General features: G+C 42.1%; 3 protein-coding genes across 5 annotated transcripts; 2 read left to right on the forward strand and 1 right to left on the reverse strand.

The window, feature by feature from the left end:
• The first annotated feature begins 62 nt into the window (after positions 1–62).
• rsph4a (radial spoke head component 4A) lies at positions 63–6,594 on the forward strand. 2 transcript variants are annotated; one of them, XM_064971689.1, is made up of 8 exons: positions 63–94; positions 278–382; positions 463–682; positions 4,698–4,988; positions 5,078–5,527; positions 5,645–5,786; positions 5,922–6,039; positions 6,161–6,594. In XM_064971689.1, the coding sequence occupies exons 2-8, from the start codon at positions 282–284 to the stop codon at positions 6,393–6,395; spliced, it is 1,557 nt and encodes a 518-aa protein (XP_064827761.1). In that variant the 5' UTR covers positions 63–94; positions 278–281; the 3' UTR covers positions 6,396–6,594. The 2 variants fall into 2 exon arrangements, with proteins under 2 accessions (XP_064827761.1, XP_064827760.1); XM_064971688.1 differs by having other exon boundaries at positions 69–382.
• A 455-nt stretch (positions 6,595–7,049) lies between these two features.
• On the reverse strand, positions 7,050–17,016 carry napaa (N-ethylmaleimide-sensitive factor attachment protein, alpha a). The gene is made up of 11 exons (XM_064971691.1): positions 16,793–17,016; positions 15,146–15,228; positions 14,935–15,051; positions 14,703–14,749; positions 14,471–14,548; positions 14,094–14,149; positions 13,879–13,963; positions 8,506–8,610; positions 8,352–8,420; positions 8,157–8,207; positions 7,050–8,080 (listed from the first exon to the last, which is right to left on the reverse strand). Exons 1-11 carry the CDS (start codon positions 16,885–16,887, stop codon positions 7,979–7,981), a joined length of 888 nt encoding a protein of 295 aa, XP_064827763.1. The 5' UTR covers positions 16,888–17,016; the 3' UTR covers positions 7,050–7,978.
• Positions 17,017–17,042: 26 nt separating this feature from the next.
• si:dkeyp-117b8.4 (E3 SUMO-protein ligase ZBED1) lies at positions 17,043–20,847 on the forward strand. Of its 2 annotated transcripts, none has more exons than XM_064971685.1 (2): positions 17,043–17,342; positions 17,950–20,847. In XM_064971685.1, exons 1-2 carry the CDS (start codon positions 17,114–17,116, stop codon positions 20,445–20,447), a joined length of 2,727 nt encoding a protein of 908 aa, XP_064827757.1. In that variant the 5' UTR covers positions 17,043–17,113; the 3' UTR covers positions 20,448–20,847. The 2 variants fall into 2 exon arrangements, with proteins under 2 accessions (XP_064827757.1, XP_064827758.1); XM_064971686.1 differs by lacking the exon at positions 17,043–17,342 and adding an exon at positions 17,480–17,530.
• Positions 20,848–20,924: the final 77 nt, after the last annotated feature.

The raw sequence follows: 20,924 nt of genomic DNA on the forward strand, positions 1-20,924 counted from the left end.
ATATGCTGCGACTGGTGGACATTCTATGCATGAAGTACCACAGCAACAGTATTGTTTACCCTAGAAACAGGCCGCTGGTAACGTGGACTTTCTGGTAAGGAACTTGAATAGCAACTTTCAAAAGCTATCTGTATAATTGGCCTTTTTAATGTTTTGGAAAAGTTTTGATTTTGACGCATGATAAACAACCTAAACTTAACCGCGACACTGTGGCGTACTGGGTGTTAGCGAGTTTTCACAACAGGACCGTTTTCTGTTGTGTTGTTGGGAACGAAAGAAATATGGAGTCAGAGGGAGCACCACTGAACAATCAAAGGGAGCAGACATCGATCTGCTTCAAGGCCTTTATGCTAAAAAATAGTACAAAAAGTAACCTCAACCTGTGAGTATTTGTATGATTGCCAGGGTGGATGGGTGATGCTAGCGTGTAAGTAAAGTATGACACTTCTCCAACCTTTCCAGCTATGACCATTTTGCACGGGTACTGACCAAGGTGATGGATGAGCGCCCAGAAAATGTGGTTGACGTAATTGAAGACATGAGCCATGAGGTGAAGCGGGGATTGCTGCTGGACGAGCAGAGCACATTGAGAGACATACATCCGTCGCCTGCTGCACAGCTCCTGGCTGAGCAGCAGATGTTGCTGTTTTCACGGGGAGGGGGTGATGATGGTGACCAAGAGGTAAGGTGGCCAGGGCTACGTTCAGTACCAGAAATGTAATAGAGCGTTCAATTGAACGGAAACGCTGCAGTACTGAATGACCTGTTGAAAAACAAACACACAATATATACAAAAAGTATGTGGACACCCCTTCAAATTAGTGGATTCAGCTATTTCAGCCACACCCGTTGCAGCCAGGTGTATAGATTTGAGCACACAGTCATGCAATCTCTTGAGCAGTGGAAACATGTCCTCTGGAGTGATGAGTCACGCTTCACCATCTGAGAGTGATGGATGAATTTGGAGGATTCCAGGAGAACGCTACCTGCCTGAATGCATAGTGCCAACTGTGAAGTTTGTTGGAGGAGGAATAATGTTCTGGGAATTTTTTTCATGGTTCAGGCTAGGCCCCTTAGTTCCAGTGAAGGGAAATCTTAACCCTACAGCATACATTGGCATTCTAGACGATTCTGTGCTTCCAACTTTGTGGCAGCGGTTTGGGGAAGGCCCTTTCCTATTTCAGCATGACAATGCCCCCGTGCACAAAGCAAGGTCCATATAGAAATGGTTTGTCGAGATCGGTGTGGAAGAACTTGACTGGCCTGCACATAGCCCTGACCTCAACCCCATCAAACACCTTTGGGATGAATTGGAATGCAGACTGCGAGCCAGACCTCACTAATGCTCTTGTGGCTGAATGGAAGCAAGTTCCCTCAGCAATATTCCAACATCTAGTGGAAAGCCTTCCCAGAAGAGTGGGGGCTTTTATAGGAACAAAGGCAAGGACCAACTCCATAATAATGCCCATGATTTTGGAATGATATGTTAAATGGGCAGGTGACCACATACACTACATGACCAAAAGTATCTCAAAGCCTGTTCAGGAACGTTTTTGGGAAAACGTGTTGTTCAGTAAACTGAACACACTATTTACCACAGCCACAATGTCTATATTGTAAAAAAATTGAGGGAAAAAAATGTACTTTTTGATCTTAATTTAAGGTTATGGTTAGGCATACGGTTAGCAGAGGGGTTTGGTTTAAAATTAGATTTTAAGATACATTTTAGAAATAACTCTTTGTGGCTGTGGTAACCAGTGACGACCCCGATTTAGGTGTCCTGTCCAGAGCTGTCCCCGGAAATGTCCCTGGTTAGTCCTCAGAAAGAAAAAAGCAACTATGAAGTTAAATTGAGGCTGATATAGCCAGCCTATCAATAATAAAACGCTGTATTCGCATGTAAAAATACTGTATATCCCTGTACCCAACTCGTTTGCTCCAGCGGCTTTGCAGCCGACCTTCTATGAGAACGTTTGGTTAGTGATACATTGTAACCACCGCATGATCAACCTTGCCCATGGTCAGAAAGTGCGTCCAACAGCATAGGTAATTCAAAAATTACTAAATAGGCAAAGATTAATAAAACGATAGAGGGGTAATACATTTTTGTGTTATAATTAATACAAGTAACTTAAACTCGTACATCGCCTTGGTCCGTACAATTTCCCTTATTTTAGCGCCCCAAAAACGTAATACTTCCAGATCAACTGTAATGTCAATACCATTGTAAAGCACAATTTATCCCCTTTCCAACGAAATCAATTACATGACCTAAACGTTGCCCCTTTCTGCATAATTCAAGCAGGCAATGAGCCCCGTCGGGTCTTTTTAAAAATGGCGGGTGGGGAAGCGAAACTAATGCGTGATGGTGAGAAGGAGAGATGTGTGGGAAAATGGCTTTTTTTCACTCGATCTGCCCAACTTATCGCCTCTAAAATGTAAATAAAACACCATAAAGAGTTTATATAATGTGTCATTACATACCTATTTGAAGGTTTTAGGGCGGTGCTAAAGTGATCTTAGAAGTAAACAGCGGCTTTGAGAATGATGATCGCATACAATGATGACGAAAAAATGACTAGGTATACCCCTGTCACTGTCCGTTTCTTGTTTTTAAATGGTGATAGAAGTGCTACACCTGGTGGAGAGAGATTGTAAGACAGAAATAGTTGCTTTATGCGTACTGTACGTTACGACATGACACGTCCCGATGTAACGGAGGGTCCGTTTTTTCAACTTTTCTCCAATACTATAGAGCCATTACCATGACGATCAACTCTTGAATAGAAACCTAGTTCACACCCCCGATTTTGACTTCAACACAGTCGCTACAATCCCATTAGTTTCTTTGTTGCCTCGTTTGAATGTTGCGGTTGCGCACATTTGAACTGAATGGGGTGAGTTTACGTTACTTGAAAGTACTCACTGTCGGTCCGCTCATTGGGCACGGGCAGCCGCCTATGGTGGCATTTTATGACATAATTCTGTCAAAAAAAATAATGACAATTTCTCTCAAAAAGTGGCATATGGCTTTTTAGGTGTGCGCTGATGTCGCCCTGTGACAAGCCGTGACCGCTTGTCCATTCCAAGCGCGCCTCTCCAGGGTGCTGTTGGAGCGATGCAGCGCTGCAGCGCTCCACCAACGTTCCGTCAAAAATCTAACATAAATCATGTAGCAGATATAGGATATGGTAGAAATAGTTTGTGACCTTTTCATTACCCTACATGCTGGAGATAAAAATGTATGACAATGTAATGAGACACATTTTACATCATGCAGGTTTTTCAGATCAAATAGCCTAACCTAAATGGCACTCAATCAAATAAAAAAAGCGATGTCATTTTAACAAACAACATACCCTAAAAACAGCACAGGTCAAAGTAAAATGGACAATATGGAATGGACAATGACAACTGTTGTCCTTGAGTTCCACCCCATTGTCACGATCAGTGTGGTTTCCTGTTTGTATCCATAAATTCTTGACAAGCTGATCATAACGAAAAATAAAATTATTCTGCATTTCTCGCTATGTAAACAAATAGCGAATAGACTCACTATAACTCCTTATAACGTTTGGTAGCAGATATTCAGAGCTTAAATAGCCAAATTGATTTGTCACAGGAATCAGGACTAATAAAGGCGATGTAATGGCCTGTTTTACAAATGCTGAGCCTGTACCACATGGATGGGCATTCATAAAATTAAATTGCGGGCCGAAACGGTAGGCTACACCCCAGTAAGCACCGACGTTTTTTGGACTTCTTTTTTGTGTTTTACAAACGGTAGGCTTACCACAGATGGGAATTCATCATTTGAATTTCAGGCAACACTGTGGGCTACACCTTAGTAAGCACGGCCGGGCGACTCCTTTCGGTGTCTTTTTTTTGGTGCAGTTACGGACCGGCCTTGATTTCCATATCCACAGAGATTGGTTTTTGGTCCGGTCCGGAACAAATCTGAACCAGTCATAGACGTCGATGTGTGGTCCAGACTGGCCTTTATTTCCATGCCCACGGTCATTGATTTTTGGTTCGGTCCAAATCTGAACCAGACATTGACCAATCATAGAGGTCTATTTTTGGTGATTTTGTCCAGGCTGGACCAGCCTTGATTTGGCCCAAACAGATGTCTATAAATTACTTATTTTCAACTTGCATTCAGAACCAAACATTTGCCTGATTTAAACGTTGAAAATATGTATTTTCCGGATGTCAGGAAAATGCGTTTTTCAACATCCGGAAAATAAGTATTTTTAACTTTCATTCAGAACCCAAAACGAACCTGATTCCAACATCCGGAAAATTCGTATTTTTCAACGTCCGAAAAAGATGCCTTTTCAACGTCCTGGAAAAAAATATGTATTTTAAACATACAGAAAATATATTTTCACCTTTCATTTTGCTTAAAGGGACTATTCCAGGTTTCTGGCAGCATTGGTCTGGCAGAACAGCAAGGACCGGCCCTGATAAGTGCTATAGTGAAAATTGATAGTAAAATATAGTTCCATTCCAATGCTTTTTATATATATCTGCCCAGTGACACCCCTCATTTTCTTTTACAAAATCAGGTCACTGGTAAGAAAACAAATAAGACAGTGGTCCTTGCACATTCACTTTACCAAGACTGATCTGGGGATTGGATGAGCAAGTTTTATAGTGTGATCAATAATTATTTCAATGTGCCTATGTCTCATTAGGTAGAAACACCGCTGCCCAATGTGAGTGAAGTTGGCTTCTTACTGGAGCAGGCTGGAGTGGGACTGGGCAGAGAGGAGACGCTGAGGGTTTTCCTGGCACTCAAGCAGTTGGTAAATTCCCAACCACTAGCACGCTGCCGACTCTGGGGTAAAATCCTGGGCACTGAGGGCAACTATCTTGTTGCTGAGGGTGAGTACAGAGATGAGGAGGAAGGGATTAATGAGGAAACAGAGGAAGACGCAGAAGGAGAACCTCGGGATGATGACGAGGAAGCTGAGGTGGTGGAAGTAGTGAGTTACTGAAAAAACCTGTCTGACTATGTTGCTTTCATATTACGTTTCTTCTTTTATGAAAAATGTATAATGACTTTGCTTTTTAGATTGATACACTCCCAAGATCCACTTTCAAGCCGCCACCTGTGGTGCCAAAGGAGGACAACCGCACAGGTGTGAACAAATTCACTTACTTTGTGTGCAGAGAGTCTGGCCTTCGCTGGATGAGGCTGCCCACTGTCACTCCTACCCAGATTACAGCTGCGCGCCACATCCGCAAATTCTTCACAGGGAGACTGGATGCCCCCATCGTCAGCTATCCTCCTTTCCCTGGCAATGAGGCCAACTATTTGCGAGCCCAAATTGCTCGCATCTCTGCCGGCACACAGGTCAGTCCCCTCGGGTTCTATCAGTTTGGAGAGGAGGAAGGTGAGGAGGAAGAGGAGGGAGCCCGGGACAGCTTTGAAGAGAATCCTGACTTTGAGGGTATTCCTGTACCTGAAATGGCAGAATCTCTATCCACCTGGGTGCATCATGTCCAGCACATTCTCCAACAGGTAATTCTGACTCAAAAACATTCATTTTTTTTCTGCATGATTTTGATCAGCCATTTTCAGCTATACTCCAGACCATATTTTTTTTTGCCCTGTAAATGATCATATGGCCTCTCATAGGGTCGCTGTGTGTGGGTGAACCTGGCTGAGAAGCCTGAAGATGACTTTGAGGAGGAAGCAGATGAAGAGGTGAAGGAGGAGGCTGATGAGCCTGAGCCAGAGGTGGGCCCACCCCTCCTCACACCACTCTCTGAGGATGCAGGTCAGTATATTCTAGTCTGTGTTGGCCTAGGATAAGGTGGAGACATTTTCACTCGATTCTGGTAGCATGTTGTCTGTTATAAAACATTTTATGTATTAAACCAATTTTGACTGTTTGCTTGTATGTGCATTTCAGAGATTACCACCACCCCTCCCTGGAGCTCCAAGATGTCCTCCACCCTCATCTCTCAGTTTGCTATTGCAGTGCTACGCTCCAACCTCTGGCCAGGGGCTTATGCCTATGCCAGTGGAAAGTAAGTTTGGGTTCTTTATTTTCTGAATGTTATTCAGGGAGTGTTTTGTTATATGTTGTTGTAACTGTGGCATAGACAACATCCCCAATCAAATACATGTTTTTGTTGTTTCCTAATTTAGGAAGTTTGAGAACATATACTTTGGCTGGGGCCTGAAATTTGCAGGGGAAGCCTACACCCCAACTTTTCCAACAATGCCCCAGCGAGAATACAACAGCGGGCCAGAGATTACAGAGGCCCTGGACCCCAGTCTGGAGGAAGAGCAGACCCTGAAAGAAGCCATGGAGGAGCAGAAGGCTGCCCAAGATGAGACAGAGGGCCTGGGTGGAGATGAAGAGGAGGATGATGATGATTGAGGAAGACTTTGTAGGAAACAGACACTACATTACAAAATGGAATGTTGACTAAAGCCATAATTTGTCAAGAAAGCACAAATTTAACAATTCGCAGAGCAATGTCCCATGCCTCTTTTTCTTCTTCTTTTTTTACAATCACAAAGCTGTTTTTGAAGATGAACTGAGAAAATTGTGCATTTAATTCACATCTTTTTGTTGAATAATCTTTCTTGGATATCAGAGCGTAGTCAGATGTGTTAGCATGGCAGACTTCACTGTTTATTAGTTTCAATATGAAGCAGACAAGGAACTCATTACCTCAATGATAAGACCTGTCAGAATGTGTGGGGTGTTCCTTCAATAAGATATCTCTAACCATAAATGAGCATGACAGAAACTACAGAGAATAAGAACAATACATCATTTTTAAAATTAATTTTGCATTACAACAAAACATGTAATGCAATACAAGTCTGAGGTCAAATCTAATTCATATTTGATTAATCTGTCATCCCAGTGAATTAGGTTAAAATCCATTCTGTAGATCAAATGAGGCAGACAATTATATGGATAATGAACTGCTTTTGTTTCACTGCAAACTTGCACATCCTTCAATCACAGTCATCTGTAGCTGTGTAATACAGCTGTTTGAGTAATACATTAATGTACAACATGTTACCTGTTATTAATCAAGCCAGAAAACCAAATGTTTAATCAAGCTGTGAAATAAAGACATGGGATAATACAGGTTAATCCATGGAATCATCCTAGTTCTGCCAATAGCACTGAGGTAATCCAGCTTCCTGTGGAAGAATTAAGAGATCTCCTTTGGAATGACAACAAAAATAGTATCTACAGTATAATAATAAAACAAAATTCAAAATGTTCACAGTTCAGAGATCAAGAAATAATGATTAAAAGGGGAATGGCTCCTAGTAGACCCACTGAAATAATTATACTCAGAGTTAAAAACATGTGTTCCATCTCTTCCAAAGTCTTAATTCAATATAAGATAGCAACTAACACATTTTTGGTTGACGAGACTTTGCTACTGGGTGTAACAACAGCAGCATAATTGAGCAATGACCAATATATTTTAAAGTAGAAGCCTCAATGACAAACACTATTTTTAATGAACTAACCAATTTAAGACATATACTGTATGTTCTAGTAGAATATACTGTTGCCTCTGGAAATGTCCAGGTCAGAAATGACCTGAAACCATTAACACTTAAGACAGTTGTGTGGTGGTACTATTACAGAAAACAACACAACAGAAATAAACTACAACAAAGTTATTATCCACCTCATTTGATGGGCTAGCTAGTACAGTAGGCTACACCTTTATCTACCTGGTGCTATTCTACACAGGTTTTAGCCAGTAGTTCTTTGGGGTCTGGGCCAGGACCCATATTGCTTGACAACACATCACACAGATTGATAAGTGGGTAGACAGTTATGAAATACTAAAGGGTTCAATGATTAAAGGATGAAACCACTCAGAGAGAAAAATGTAAGATTGGTAAGTTATTCAGGAATGTGATGTGATAAAGTTCCAGGAGTAGTGAGGGAGATGATGATGATGATTAGTAGAGGGGAGGGGATTAGCGAAGGTCGCTCTCATCATCCTGTATTTGTTTCTTTATCCTAAGTAACATAGTAGTGTTCCACTGATCCAATCTTGAGATGGAGTCAAAGTCCTTCACCTGTTAAGAGAAGTAGAAATTAATAGACAAACATAATTCAGTTATCATGGGAATGGCAAGTATAAGAAAAACCTACCGCATCAGTGAATGCGTCAACATCCTGCTCCTCATATGCATCTAGAAGTTTCTGTTAAAATAAACAATACAACACTCAGGAAATGCCATGTTTTATTTTAGGTTTCTACTACAAATAACCATAAATGTTATATTAAGTATCCACTCAGATAAAAAGCCATTTAATGAGCTGTTTAACTTTGAAACACAGACTTACCTTAACCAGTTTGCACTCTCTAGCGTCTGAGAAGGCTGGAAACATATCCTCATATCTCTGTACAGACAGCTGTTGGTAGACAACAGATATGAACAGGGTCAAAACTAGTACATAGAGGCTGTGTGATGTAGGTATACAGAAATAAAAAGCTCACCCTTGCATTAAGCATGTCCACACAGAAGTGACAAAGAGCTGCTTTGAAGAAGTGGTCTTTAGCGCCATACTTCAACAGGACGCTGTCCATTGCATATGTTCCGATCTAGGAATTACACAAAACAAACTCATAATGAGGTAATTGGGAAAGCCATAATCACCATAATATATAGTGCATTCGGAAAGTATTCCGACCTGGACTTTTCCACATTTTTTTTACGTTACAGCCTTTGCATTTTACGGGCTCCTAAACAAAATGGGCTATTTCTGTATTTTCACATTGTTTGTAACTCCTTTTGTACATAAATGTTGATGCTGCCATCTATAATGACCGAAAAGAGCTTCTAGACATCAGAACAGCGATTGCTCACCTCGAACTGGACAAAGATAATTTTCTTGTCAAGACAAGGCCCAAATTCCCCTCATCAGCGTGAAGAAAAGATAGAGGAAAAGGGGGAGGAGGGCAGGGTGCCTTGTAAGAATTTACAGATGAGTGGGTAAACCATCACTTCCCTCCGTATTATTGGCCAATGTGCCATCATTTGAAAACAAACTGGGCGATCTCCAATTAAGACTATCCAACCAACCGGACATTACATAAAAGTAAAATAAAAGACGTGGCTGACATCATCAGGACAGAGCTTATACGCTACCAGTCAAAAGTTTTACAACACCTACTCATTCATGGGTTTTCCTTTATTTTTACTATTTGGAATAATTGTGAAGACATTGAAACTATGAAATCATGTGTTAAATAAATTAAAATATATTTTATATTTGAGATTCTTCAAATAGCCACCCTTACACACTCTTGGCATTCTCTCAACAAGCTTCACCTGGAATACTTTTCCAACAGTTTTGGAGTTCCCACAAATGCTGAGCACTTGTTGGCTGCTTTTCCTTAACCTCTGCAGTCCGACTCATTCCAAAGCATCTCAATTTCGTTGAGGTTGGGTTGTGGAGGCCTGGTCATCTGATGCAGCACTCCATCACTCTCCTTCTTGGTAAAATAGCCCTTACACAGCCTGGAGGTGAGTTGGGTCATTGTCCTGTTGAAAAATAAATGATCGTACCACTAAGCCCAAACTGGATGGCGTGCCTTGAATTCTAAATAAATCACAGACCGTGTCACCAGCAAAGCACCCTCACACCATAACACCACCTCCTCCTCCATGCTTAAGGGTGGGAACCACACATGCGGAGATCATTCGTTCACCCACACCGTCTCACAAAGACACAGCGGTTGGAACCAAAAATCTCCAATTTGGATTCTAGACCAAAAGGACAAATTTCCACCAGTCTAAATGTCCATTGCTCGTAATACTTGGCCCAAGCAAGTCTTTCCTTCTTATTGGTGTATTTTAGTAGTGGTTTCTTTGCAGTAATTCAACCATGAAGGCCTAATTCACATGGTGAGCTGTGTCTGTTACTTGAACTCTGAAGCATTTATTTGGGCTGCAATTTCTGAGGCTGGTAACTCCAACGAACTTATCCTCTGCAGCAGAGGTAACTCTGGGTCTTCCATTCCTGTGGCAGTCCTCATGAGAGCCAGTTTCATCATAGCGCTTGATAGCTTTTGCGACTGCACTTGAAGAAACTTTCAAAGGAATGATGGACTGTCGTTCTCTTCGCTTATTTCAGCTGTTCTTGCCATAATATGGACCTGGTATTTTACCAAATAGGGCTATCTTCTGTATACCACCCCTACCTTGTCACAACAGAACTGATTGGCTCAGACTCATTAAGAAGGAAAGCAATTCCACAAATGAACTTTTAACAAGGCACACCTGTTAATTGAAATGCATTCCAGGTGGCTACCTCATGAAGCTGGTTGAGAGAAATGCCAAGAGTGTGCAAAGCTGTCATCAAGGCAAAGGGTGGCTATTTTAAGAATATCAAAATGATTTGATTAACACTTTTTTTGGTTACAACATGATTCCATGTGTTATTTAATATTTTTGATGGCTTCACAATTATTCTACAATGTAGAAAATAGTCAAAATGAAAATCCCTTGAATGAAAAATACCTCATGATAAGTTGTAGACCACACCATCTACCAAGAGAGTTCTTATCTATATTATTCGTAGCCACTTAACCACCACAAACCGATGGTGGCACTAAGATCGCACTCAACGAGCTGTATAAGGCAATAAGCAAACAAGAAAATGCTCATCCAGAAGTGGTTCTCCTAGCGGCCGGGGACTTTAATGCAGGCAAACTTAAATCTGTTTTACCTCATTTCTACCAGCATGTCACATGTACAACCAGAGGAAAAAAAAAAAAAAAAACTCTAGAACACCTTTACTCCACAAATAGACACGTACAAAACTCTCCCTTGCCCTCCATTTGGCAAATCTGACCATAATCCTATCCTCCTGATTCCTGCTTACGAGCAAAAACTAAAGCAGGAATTACCAGTGACTCAATCAAAAATGGTGGTCGGATGATGCGGATTCTACGCTACAGGACTGTTTTGCTAGCACAGACTGGAATATGTTCCAGGATTCATCCAATGGCATTGAGGAATATACCACCTCAGTCACCGGCTTCGTCAATAAGTGCATCGACGTCGTCCACACAGTGACTGTACTACATACATGTCCCAACCAGAAGCAATGGATTACAGACAACATCCGCACCGAGCTGAAGGCTAGAGCTGCCGCTTTCAAGGAGCGGGACACTAATCCGGACGCTTATAAAGAAATCCCAAAATACCCTCAGACGAACCATCAAACCGGCAAAGTGTCAACACAGGACTAAGATTGAATCCTACTACAATGGCTCTGACACTCATCGGATGTGGCAGGGCTTGAAAAATATTATAGACTACAAAGGGAAACCCAGCAGCGAGCTGCGAGCCTACCAGACAAGCCAAATGCCTTGTTTTGCTTGCTTTGAGGCAAGCAAAACTGAGGCATGCATGAGAGCACCAGATGTTCCAGAAGACTGTGTAATCACGCTCTCCGTGGCTGATGTGAGTAACACCTTTAAACAGGTCATCATTCACAACGCCGAGGGCCAGATGGATTACCAGGATGTGTACTCAAAGCATGCGTGGACCAACTGGCAAGTTTCCTCACTGTCATTTTCAACCTCTCCCTGTCTAAGTCTGTAATACCTACATGTTTCAAACAGACCACCATAATCCCTGTACCCAAGAAAGCGAAGGTAACCTGCTTAAATTATTACCGCCAGTAGCACTCAAGTCGGTAGCCATGAAGTGCTTTGAAAGGCTGGTCATGGCTCACATCAACACCATCATGCTGGAAACACTAGACCCACTCCAATTCGCATACTGCCCTAACAGATCCACAGATGATGCCATCTCTATTGCACTTCACACTGCCCTTTCCCACCTGCACAAAAGGAACACCCATGTGAGAATGCTTTTCATTGACTACAGCTCAACACCATTGTGCCCACAAATATAGATCATCATTAAGCAAAGGACCCTGGGATTAAGCACCTCCCTCTCCAACTGGATCCTGGACTTCCTGATGGGCTGACCCCAGGTGGTAAGGGTAGGCAACAACACATCTGCCACACTAATCCTCAACAATGGGGCCCCTCAGGGGTGGGTGCTTAGTCCCCTCCTGTACGCCCTGTTCACCCACGACTGTGTGGCCAAGCACGACTCCAACACCATCATTAAGTTTGCTGACGACACAACAGTGGTAGGCCTGATCACCGACAATGATGAGACAGCCTATAGGGAGGAAGTCAGACCTGGCAGTCTGGTGCCAGGACAACAACATCTCCCTCAATGTGAGCAAGATAAAGGAGCTGAACGTGGAAAAGGAGGGCCAAACAAGCCCCCATTAACATCAACAGGGCTGAAGGGGAGCGGGTCTAAAATTAAGTTCCTTAGTGTCCACATCACCAATGAACTATCATGGTCCAAACACACCAAGACAGTCGTGAAGAGGGCACGACCACACCTTTTCTCCCTCAGGAGACTGAAAAGATTTGGCATGGGTTTCCAGATCCTCAAAAACTTCTACAGCTGCACCATCGAGAACATCCTGTCCATTTCTATCACCGCCTGTATGGCAACTGCTCGGCATCTGACTGTAAGGCGCTAGAGGGTAGTAGGTACAGCCCAGTAAATCATTGGGGCCAAGATTCCTGACATCCAGGACCTATATACTAGGCGGTGTCAGAGGAAGGCCCAAAATATTGTCAAAGACTCCAGTCACCAGTCAGACTCTTCTCTCTGCTACCAGAGAGCCAAGTCTAGGACCAAAAGGCTCCTTAACAGCTTCTACCCCCAAGCCATAAGACTGCTGAACAATTCAATCAAATGGCCACCCAGGTTATTTACATTGAGACCCCCCCTCTTTGTTTTTGCACTGCTGCTACTCACTGTTTATTATCTATGCATAGTCACTTTACAAATTACCTCCACTAAATTGTACCCCCGCATATAGCCTCAATATTGTTATGTAATTAAAAATAAAATAAAATTTAAAAAATTCACTTTAGTTAATTTAGTAAATATTTTCTTAACTCTATTTCTTGAACTGCATTGTTGGTTAAGGGCTTGTAAGTAAGCATTTCACGGTAAGGTAGTATTTACCGCATATAACAAATACAATTTGATTTGATCTTGTTTCTCATGGTGAGTGTCCTTTAGGTGCCTTTTGGCAAACTCCAAGTGGACTGTCATGTGCCTTTTACTGAGGAGTGGTTTCCATCTGGCCACTACCATAAAGATGGAGTAGTGCATAGATGGTTGTCCTTCTGGAAGGTTCTCCTTCTGGAGCTCTGTCAGACCAAGACCATTCTCCCACAATTGCTCAGTTTTCCCAGGCGGTCAGCTCTAGGAAGATTCCTGGTGGTTACAAACTTCTTCCATTTAAGAATGATGGAAGCCACTGTGTTCTTGGGGGCCTTCAATACTGCAGAAATATTTTGCTACCATTCTCCAGATCTGTGCCACGACACAATCCTCTCTCAGAGCTCTACAGACAAATCCTTTGACCTCATGGCTTGGTCTTTGCTCTGACATGCAATGTCAACTGAGGGACTTTACATAGACAGGTGTGTGCCTTTCCAAATCATGACCAATCAATTGAATTTACCACAGGTGGACTCCATTCAAGTTGTTGAAACATCTCAAGGATGATCAATGGAAACAGGATGCACCCGAGCTCAATTTCAAGTCTCATAGCAAAGGGTCTGAATACTTATGTAAATAAATTATTTCTAAAAACCTGTTTTCACTTTGTTATTATGGGGTATGGTGTGTAGATTGATGTGGGGGGAAAACAATTCAATAGGTTTTCAAATAAAGCTGTAACGTAACAAAATGTGGAGAAAAAGTCAAGGGGTCTGAATATTTTCTGAATGCAATGTCCATGAGTTAATACACACCTGTTCATAAATGTCAATGGCTTTCTGGTACTGTTCCAGTTGGGCAGTGTAGGTGGCAACTTTCAGAAGGCATTTATTTGCAGCACTACAATTAGATTGACAAGTAAATCATCAGTTCAAAAGACATTTACACAACACCAAGAGAAAAGGTATGAAAATTAGGATGGAATACACCAGTAAATCCCATAAGGGATTATGCAAGAAGGTTAAAATACCTCTTTGACTCTTCCCCTTTGTAGTAATCTGCTGCCTGTTCATAGTGACAAATGGCCTGTGGATTAAAAAAAAAATTAAAATCACATTTACTTTCCCTGGCCTCTCAACGATATCAAAGGCTGAAATATGTGCGAAAGATCTATGAAAACAGTACATCCAGGCTATATCACAACCGGCCGTGACTGGGAGTCCCATAGGTCAGCGCACAATTGGCCCAGTGTCATCGGGGTTTGGCCGATGTGGGCTGTCATTGAAAATAAGAATTTGTTCTTAACTGACTTGCCTAGTTAAATAAAGGTTAAATACATTTTTTTTAAATATATGAAATACATTACAGGATACCACATTCTCTATTAGGCTCTTATGAGTGACTGGCCTTATCAACATCTAATAGCTCACTCTCGTAGATCTCAGCAATAGATATGTGGTGTTTGGCTGCGATGGTGAAACGGCCCTGCAGACAAGAAGAAGTGAAATAATAATCAACACATACATACAACTAGTGCTCCTGAACACTAGGCACAATTGTCTATCATTGAGCAGGCTTGAGATTTACTTCTTTATTATTACACTGTGTAGTGAATGCAGAAATACTCCCAGCTTCTCACCATGTCTGTGTAAATTTCAATGGCTTGGTTCAGGCAGTTGATGGCTTCTGTGGAGATAAAAAGTACATTCAATTAAAAACCCAGTTACATTATAATAGGGCATATACAGTGGCATACATTTTTCAACCCTTGAGAATATAATAACATTTACGCATGTCTGTCCCATAACCCCAATAATCTTGATAATGCAACTGTAATCTTTTTTCAGGGTGTAAAGTAAAACGGGATGTACCCTGTGGGTCTGCTTTTTTGAAAGCATTGCCTGCATCAAGGAAATTGATGGCTCCATCAAGTTTGTTGTCCATCTGCAGATGAAGGTGTGCTGCTTGAGAGAATGCGTTGCCAGCAGCTGGAACAAAATATGAACCAAGATATTATGTTGGTTACACACCACACCCCTTACAGTTCTAAATGTCCACTATTCAATTCTAACCAAATCTTACCACTCCAATTCTTGGCCATTTTGAACATGTTTGCTGCCCTCACATATATGTCACAGGCTTCCTCATACTTGCGAGATGAACCTCTGGAGAAAAAGACAGAAAATGATATTTAGATCTTATACTACATATCACTATTAAAACATGTTGGTCATGACAATGAAGGAACAAGACAAAAAAAGGTGTTCCGGATATTTTTTCCCATCCAATTGTGGACAGATTTTTATGCAAATATTCAAAAATCCGTTTAAAAACAATATGCCCATTTTCCCAACAGAGATGTTCCCATCAAATTGACTTGTTGCGTATACAAGTCTGTGCGTGATGACGTAGTGCACATAAAATATATTTTGCTGTTAAATTCCCATGTACTGAATAAAAAATACAAGTTAAATTGGTTTCCAAACAATATTGCGATATATAGCGAGTGTGCCAACTCTGATATTGGCACATGTTTCTAACCAACAGCACTGTTGGCTAGAGTGCACATTTAGCCTACATGATATTATTATTATGGACAAAAGAGCGACTATTTATGTTTGTCAAATAGCAGCCAAACATCGATTATAGCGTCACCAGAATAAAACCCTCGATAGCGCTGTGGGATTGAGCGCATTTTCCAATAGCAGACTATATAAAGCAACAAAAAAAGTGTGATATATCCATCAGTAGAGTGGAAAATGCGATGAAAACCCATTTAACGTGTATGTTTTATTCCGTACATGGGAATTTAACTGCAAAATATATTTTATTTGCAATACGTCATCGCGCAGTCTTTTACCTGCAACAAGTCCAATTTAATGGAAACATCTCTGTTGGGAAACATATAGTTTTTAACGCGGATTTCTGAATAGTAGCATGAAAATCTGTTGCCAATTGGCTGTTAACAAAGTTTATGATTAAGAAAGCGGAGGGGGCAAATTATGGGATATTCTCGATATTTTAACTTTCCTTACAATCAATCTCAAATCCTTTTTTGAGATTGATTGTAAGGGAATTAATGTAAGGAATGTTTTGACGCTAATTTCGTCGTTTGATTCCAAAAACTAGAGAAATATATAGGAAATAAAATAAAATCATAATAATATATACGTAGACTATTAAGTATGGAATAACAATAATTCAAAAAGAAAAGCAAAAGAAGAAAAAAAAGATGGAAAACTACTAACTCATGAAACAGAAAAGGAACAGAGATGTGTTGTTGTTGTCATCTTGTTTAAAAACATTTTGGGGAGAAAAGAGGAGTTGGCTAAACCACTTAACATGTGGAGCCAGCAAAGTGACATGACAACACTGTCAGTAGACCACAGTTGAATAGGGAATCTGATGAGACTGTGGCTAAACATTTGGTGTGTGTGTGTGACATAGCTAGTTAGTTAACGTCATCGTCACTGTACATAACGTTATTATTTTAATAATTTTTATTGTGTTTCGCAGCTCCATACTTTCATGTTAAAATAAATGTCATTGCGTTTACTTGATAGCTACCTACACAAATAGCTAGCTAGAACAAAGTGTTAATAAGAAATTGATTTAAAAAGATTAAAAGCAATACAAATGGGATCTGGAACAAGTAGCGAACGTTAGCTAATACAAAACAAACACGCTAACGATAGCTACTAAAGGTTGGCTAGGCCAGTTTGAGTTTACCCGAACAACGTCCCAAATCCTCGTGAGGATTTCATCTTTTTATCAGCCTCGGCCATGAGAGTCAAAGCCTCCTTCTCTTTCCCGGAATTATCCATCTTTTTAAAACAAATTATTATTCGTGAGCTCTGAAAATCGTACGTGGTGTCCTCTGCAGAAAACAGTAAACTCAGTCAAATGTATTTATGTTTAACTACGCGTCACGTCACACTGAAACCGGAAGTGTAAAATCAGGTGATCAGTAATAAAAACACGTGGTGGTATGGTACTTTTGTGAGACATTTTAGCAAAGGTTATCTATATAATTGACCATTACTACTAACAATGGAAGGCTATAAACCACTCAAGGGAAGTTTATATGGAAGTTTTGGCTTTAAATTGGATGCGAAAGGAATCTTAACAGACAAAAGCATAGTTTATTGTTTCCATTGCGAACAGAGCTTTTCCTACCACCGCAGCAAAACAAGCTTGCAATACCATTTGCGAAAAAAACATCCTCTTGTCACTAAAGCTACACCTAGGGGGGATGTAGAGTCTGACTCGGAAATCACAGGTATTTTTGCATGATCATATGCATTCATTTGGTCGAAATTGTATTTGGTTATGTGAATGTTTCTCGTTTTTCTCAGCGCATGCACTTTTGACTATAACCCAAAGTGTTTGATCAGTTCCCGTTCAAAGGTCTCTAGTTTGATAGAGATGGCCTTATTTTGAATCTACGGGCGCTGTAATTTTATCGAGGTATTCAGATGGAGTTCCGATATTTGTTATACATTTAAAAAAAGAAAATGTATATAATCACATTTTTCAGGACTCGAGATAATTAGTAGTTGGATATAGTCGTTCATCTCAGGTGAAATATACCATTATCAAAGATCAATGGACCCTAGTCTGAACTGACAGACCGGGCAGGTGCAAAGGGACCTCTAACTCTTTGGTGGAGAAAATATTTCTGTCAGGAGAACATCTTGAGATCCTTAGTCACGTTTTGAGATAGAAAAGGAAATCAAAATGCATGCCAAACATTATGGTGTATCATACAATTAGTGCATGTTTTCTGTGCCCTTTATTAATTAGTTGTTATTGCTAAAGTAGTTAAATGGCAATTAGTCACAGATTCACCTAACATTGAACAAATGTGTATTTATCTTGCATTCCAGTGATCTCTGACAACTCTAACATGGATTTCCGAGAGTACCCGTTGTCCAGCAGTCTGGGACCAAATTTGAGGAGAAGGGGGGATCGGGGACCACCAGGACTGGTTCTGGATAGACGCAAGTCTACAGTTTGGAATTACTATATCCAGCTTAATGAGATGTATGTTGAGTGTAATATATGCAAGAGACAGTTGTCTTTTCACAACAGCACTACGACTATGAGGGAGCACCTTGTCCGCAAACATAATATACGTGACAATGGTCCACCTGTACTCCATAACACAGTGGTGGCCTTGGCACCGATTCCAGCTACATCACTTCAGCCAATGGCCCAGCCCAGATTCCCCTGCAACATCTCCACTACATCTACTACTGCCAACACATTCATGTTCCAGCCTGATTTGCACGTAGTTGTAAAAGAGGAGCAGCAGGATGCTGACTTATCTCCTGAACATGGGACGGCCAAACGTTCACGAATCACATGTGCTCCCCCAGATGTAGGAGGCGGTGCCAATGCCAACCCTGTCTGCAGCCGAGATTTGGAACCGTCAAATTCAAATACTGGATTACTATACAGTGAGAACAACCACTTTGGTGATAGCAGTCGCAGTGGCACTTGTATCAAGGAATCCAATGATAAGCGAACTGGGTTCCTGACTGACCTAATATTAGAAGTGGTGTACAGGGACTTGCAGCCACTGTCTGTGGTGGAGGAGAGGGGATTTCGTCTTCTATTGAGCTGCTTAGAACCACAGTACCCAGTGCCATCTCCCTCTCAGCTCGGCAGCCTTATTTGGCATCGCTATGATGTTCTTAAACTGCAACTGCAGCAGTGTCTTCAGTCTGGCCTGGCACCACGTGGCATAACACTTTGCACTGAATACTGGAGGTCAGTAGCAGGTTGTGAGGTGGGAGCAAGCGGCCGGGTGTTCTTAACTGTAAGTGCACATTTTATTGACAAAGACTGGCGCTTGGCCCGTTGTGTGCTGCAGACCCGTCCCATGACCGTTATCAGAGAGAGGGCTTGTGGAAGTGGGTTCACTCAATTTGGTGACACCCTAAAGGCAGTTCTCTCTGACTTCCATCTCCCCCAGAGCTCTGTTTTCTGTGTTGTGCACGATACTCCCAAGACCTCAGAGGCCAGAGGGACTGCGAATATGGGACTTCAGAAAGAAAATCAAATTGCTGGACCAGGGCAATCGCCTCAGGATCTCCCAGAGAGCTGGGTAGCATTACACTGTGCAGGGGAAGCCCTCAAACTCTGCATCCAGGAAGGACTATGGATGGAACCTGTCAGACAGGCTCTTTCTGAGGCCCGCAGGATTATTTCACATTTCCAGCATGACACACCTGCTGCTGCCGCTCTGATCCACAAAGCAGAAGCTGCTAATAAAGCCGGTGCTTGTCTGGCGCTGGATGACCCAGGGCACTGGGCAACAACTATCGACATGTGTGAAAGTCTGCTAGGGCTGAAATGGGTGGTGAGCTCGGTTCTAGAGGAGCAGAAAGCTGCTCCAAATTTAGTGGACCACCAGTGGCGTCTCCTCCAGGAGCTGGTGCCAGTTCTTAAGACCATGCGCATCGCTGCCTCCTTTTTGAGTGAGGACATAAATGTGTCCATCTCCACCCTTATGCCGTGCCTGCATGGCGTATTCCGTGTCCTAAGGCAACACATCGCCGAGAGCAGCTGCCCTGTGGCTCGAGGAGTCATGGAGACCGTGCAGTCAGGAATGGAGCGACAGTGGAAACTGGGTGAAGAGGAGGCCTTACTGGACAGCCCTGCTGTCCTCTCCTCATTCCTGGACCCGAGGTTTAAGGAGCTGCGCTTCCTCAGCCCACATGCACGTAGTAAGCTGCACGACAAGGTTAAAGAACTGTTATCTACTCAAGCGCAAATAGAGGCAGAGGAAATAAGCAGAGAGCGTGATAAAGGAGGTGATAAGGGCGAAGAGGGAAGGGAAAGGGGAGTGACTATGAGATTGATGAACTCTCAGTCAACAATCGTTCATCTGCAGCCCCCTTCCTATAATCAAGTGAGCCCAGTGGCCAAAACCATGTACGACATACTGCTAGGAGAGGATCCCACTGAGCGAATGCCTGAGATCCACCAACAGCTGGAGAACTACATTGCAGAGCCTTTGTGCAAACGTAGCCTGTCACCTCTCCACTGGTGGCGCTCTAAGGAGCATCGCTTCCCTGCCGTGGCCAGACTTGCCCGTACATTTCTGGCTATTCCTACTACGGCTGTGGCTGCAGACAGAGCTTTTGCTCCTAGAGAGACTACTGTTGCTCAACACAGGGCCATTCTGGGGCCCCAGCATTTGGATCATATTCTTTTCCTTCACCAGAACAGTGACTATGTGGAGAAACTGATGGGAGGGTCGATGGTGTATGGAGAAAGGGGCAGTGACAAGAATGGAGCCAAGAAGACAAGAGAGACTCTGTATCAGTCTTTAGTGTCCTATGAGAGCAAGACTTGGGTGGGAGGGGAGGAGTTGTGAGCTTGTAGTCAGTATCATAGTAAGAACAGAGTTGTGGATATGCACACTCAACATGGGACTGTGAGAAAATATCCATCCATTCCTGCTTAAGATTTAGCTGATTTCAACTCATCTAGGTAAAGAGTTGAAAAATCAATGACAAGGCAAACAAATAATGCAGCTATTGGGCTCAAAGCCACACTTGTGTGCCGTCTGTTTTTACATGTAAAAAAAGTGTCTGGCCTACTAGCGTCTGACCCACATATCTACATGTGAGCTGTGAATTTTCATCATAAGTCGTTGTAAGGTGCTTTCAATGTGTACCATACCAAATAATATGTATCCTATATGTAAAGTTGTGAGGAGTTGTTGCACTTTGTCCTTGGTTTGCATGAAGTAAAAACACGGGTTCAGCAGCGAAGCTTGTACAATAATTTCAGCATTCATTTAGAAGTAAGAAATGTCTCGAACACTATCCGTGAAGAACTGTTGCATTAA

This window comes from Oncorhynchus masou, chromosome 8 (genome assembly GCF_036934945.1).
Source record: "Oncorhynchus masou masou isolate Uvic2021 chromosome 8, UVic_Omas_1.1, whole genome shotgun sequence".
Taxonomy (NCBI): Eukaryota; Metazoa; Chordata; class Actinopteri; order Salmoniformes; family Salmonidae; genus Oncorhynchus; species Oncorhynchus masou.

Coding starts and splice junctions, on each gene's coding strand:
- rsph4a (XM_064971689.1), top strand. CDS start 282: ATGGAGTCAGAGGGAGCACCACTGAACAATCAAAGGGAGCAGACATCG. Junction 5,787..5,921: donor ACCACTCTCTGAGGATGCAG/GTCAGTATATTC, acceptor TGTGCATTTCAG/AGATTACCACCACCCCTCCC. Junction 6,040..6,160: donor TATGCCTATGCCAGTGGAAA/GTAAGTTTGGGT, acceptor TTCCTAATTTAG/GAAGTTTGAGAACATATACT.
- napaa (XM_064971691.1), bottom strand. CDS start 16,887: ATGGATAATTCCGGGAAAGAGAAGGAGGCTTTGACTCTCATGGCCGAG. Junction 15,229..16,792: donor GGATTTGGGACGTTGTTCGG/GTAAACTCAAAC, acceptor CTTTTTCTCCAG/AGGTTCATCTCGCAAGTATG. Junction 8,208..8,351: donor GAGAGTGCAAACTGGTTAAG/GTAAGTCTGTGT, acceptor TTATTTTAACAG/AAACTTCTAGATGCATATGA.
- si:dkeyp-117b8.4 (XM_064971685.1), top strand. CDS start 17,114: ATGGAAGGCTATAAACCACTCAAGGGAAGTTTATATGGAAGTTTTGGC. Junction 17,343..17,949: donor GTCTGACTCGGAAATCACAG/GTATTTTTGCAT, acceptor CTTGCATTCCAG/TGATCTCTGACAACTCTAAC.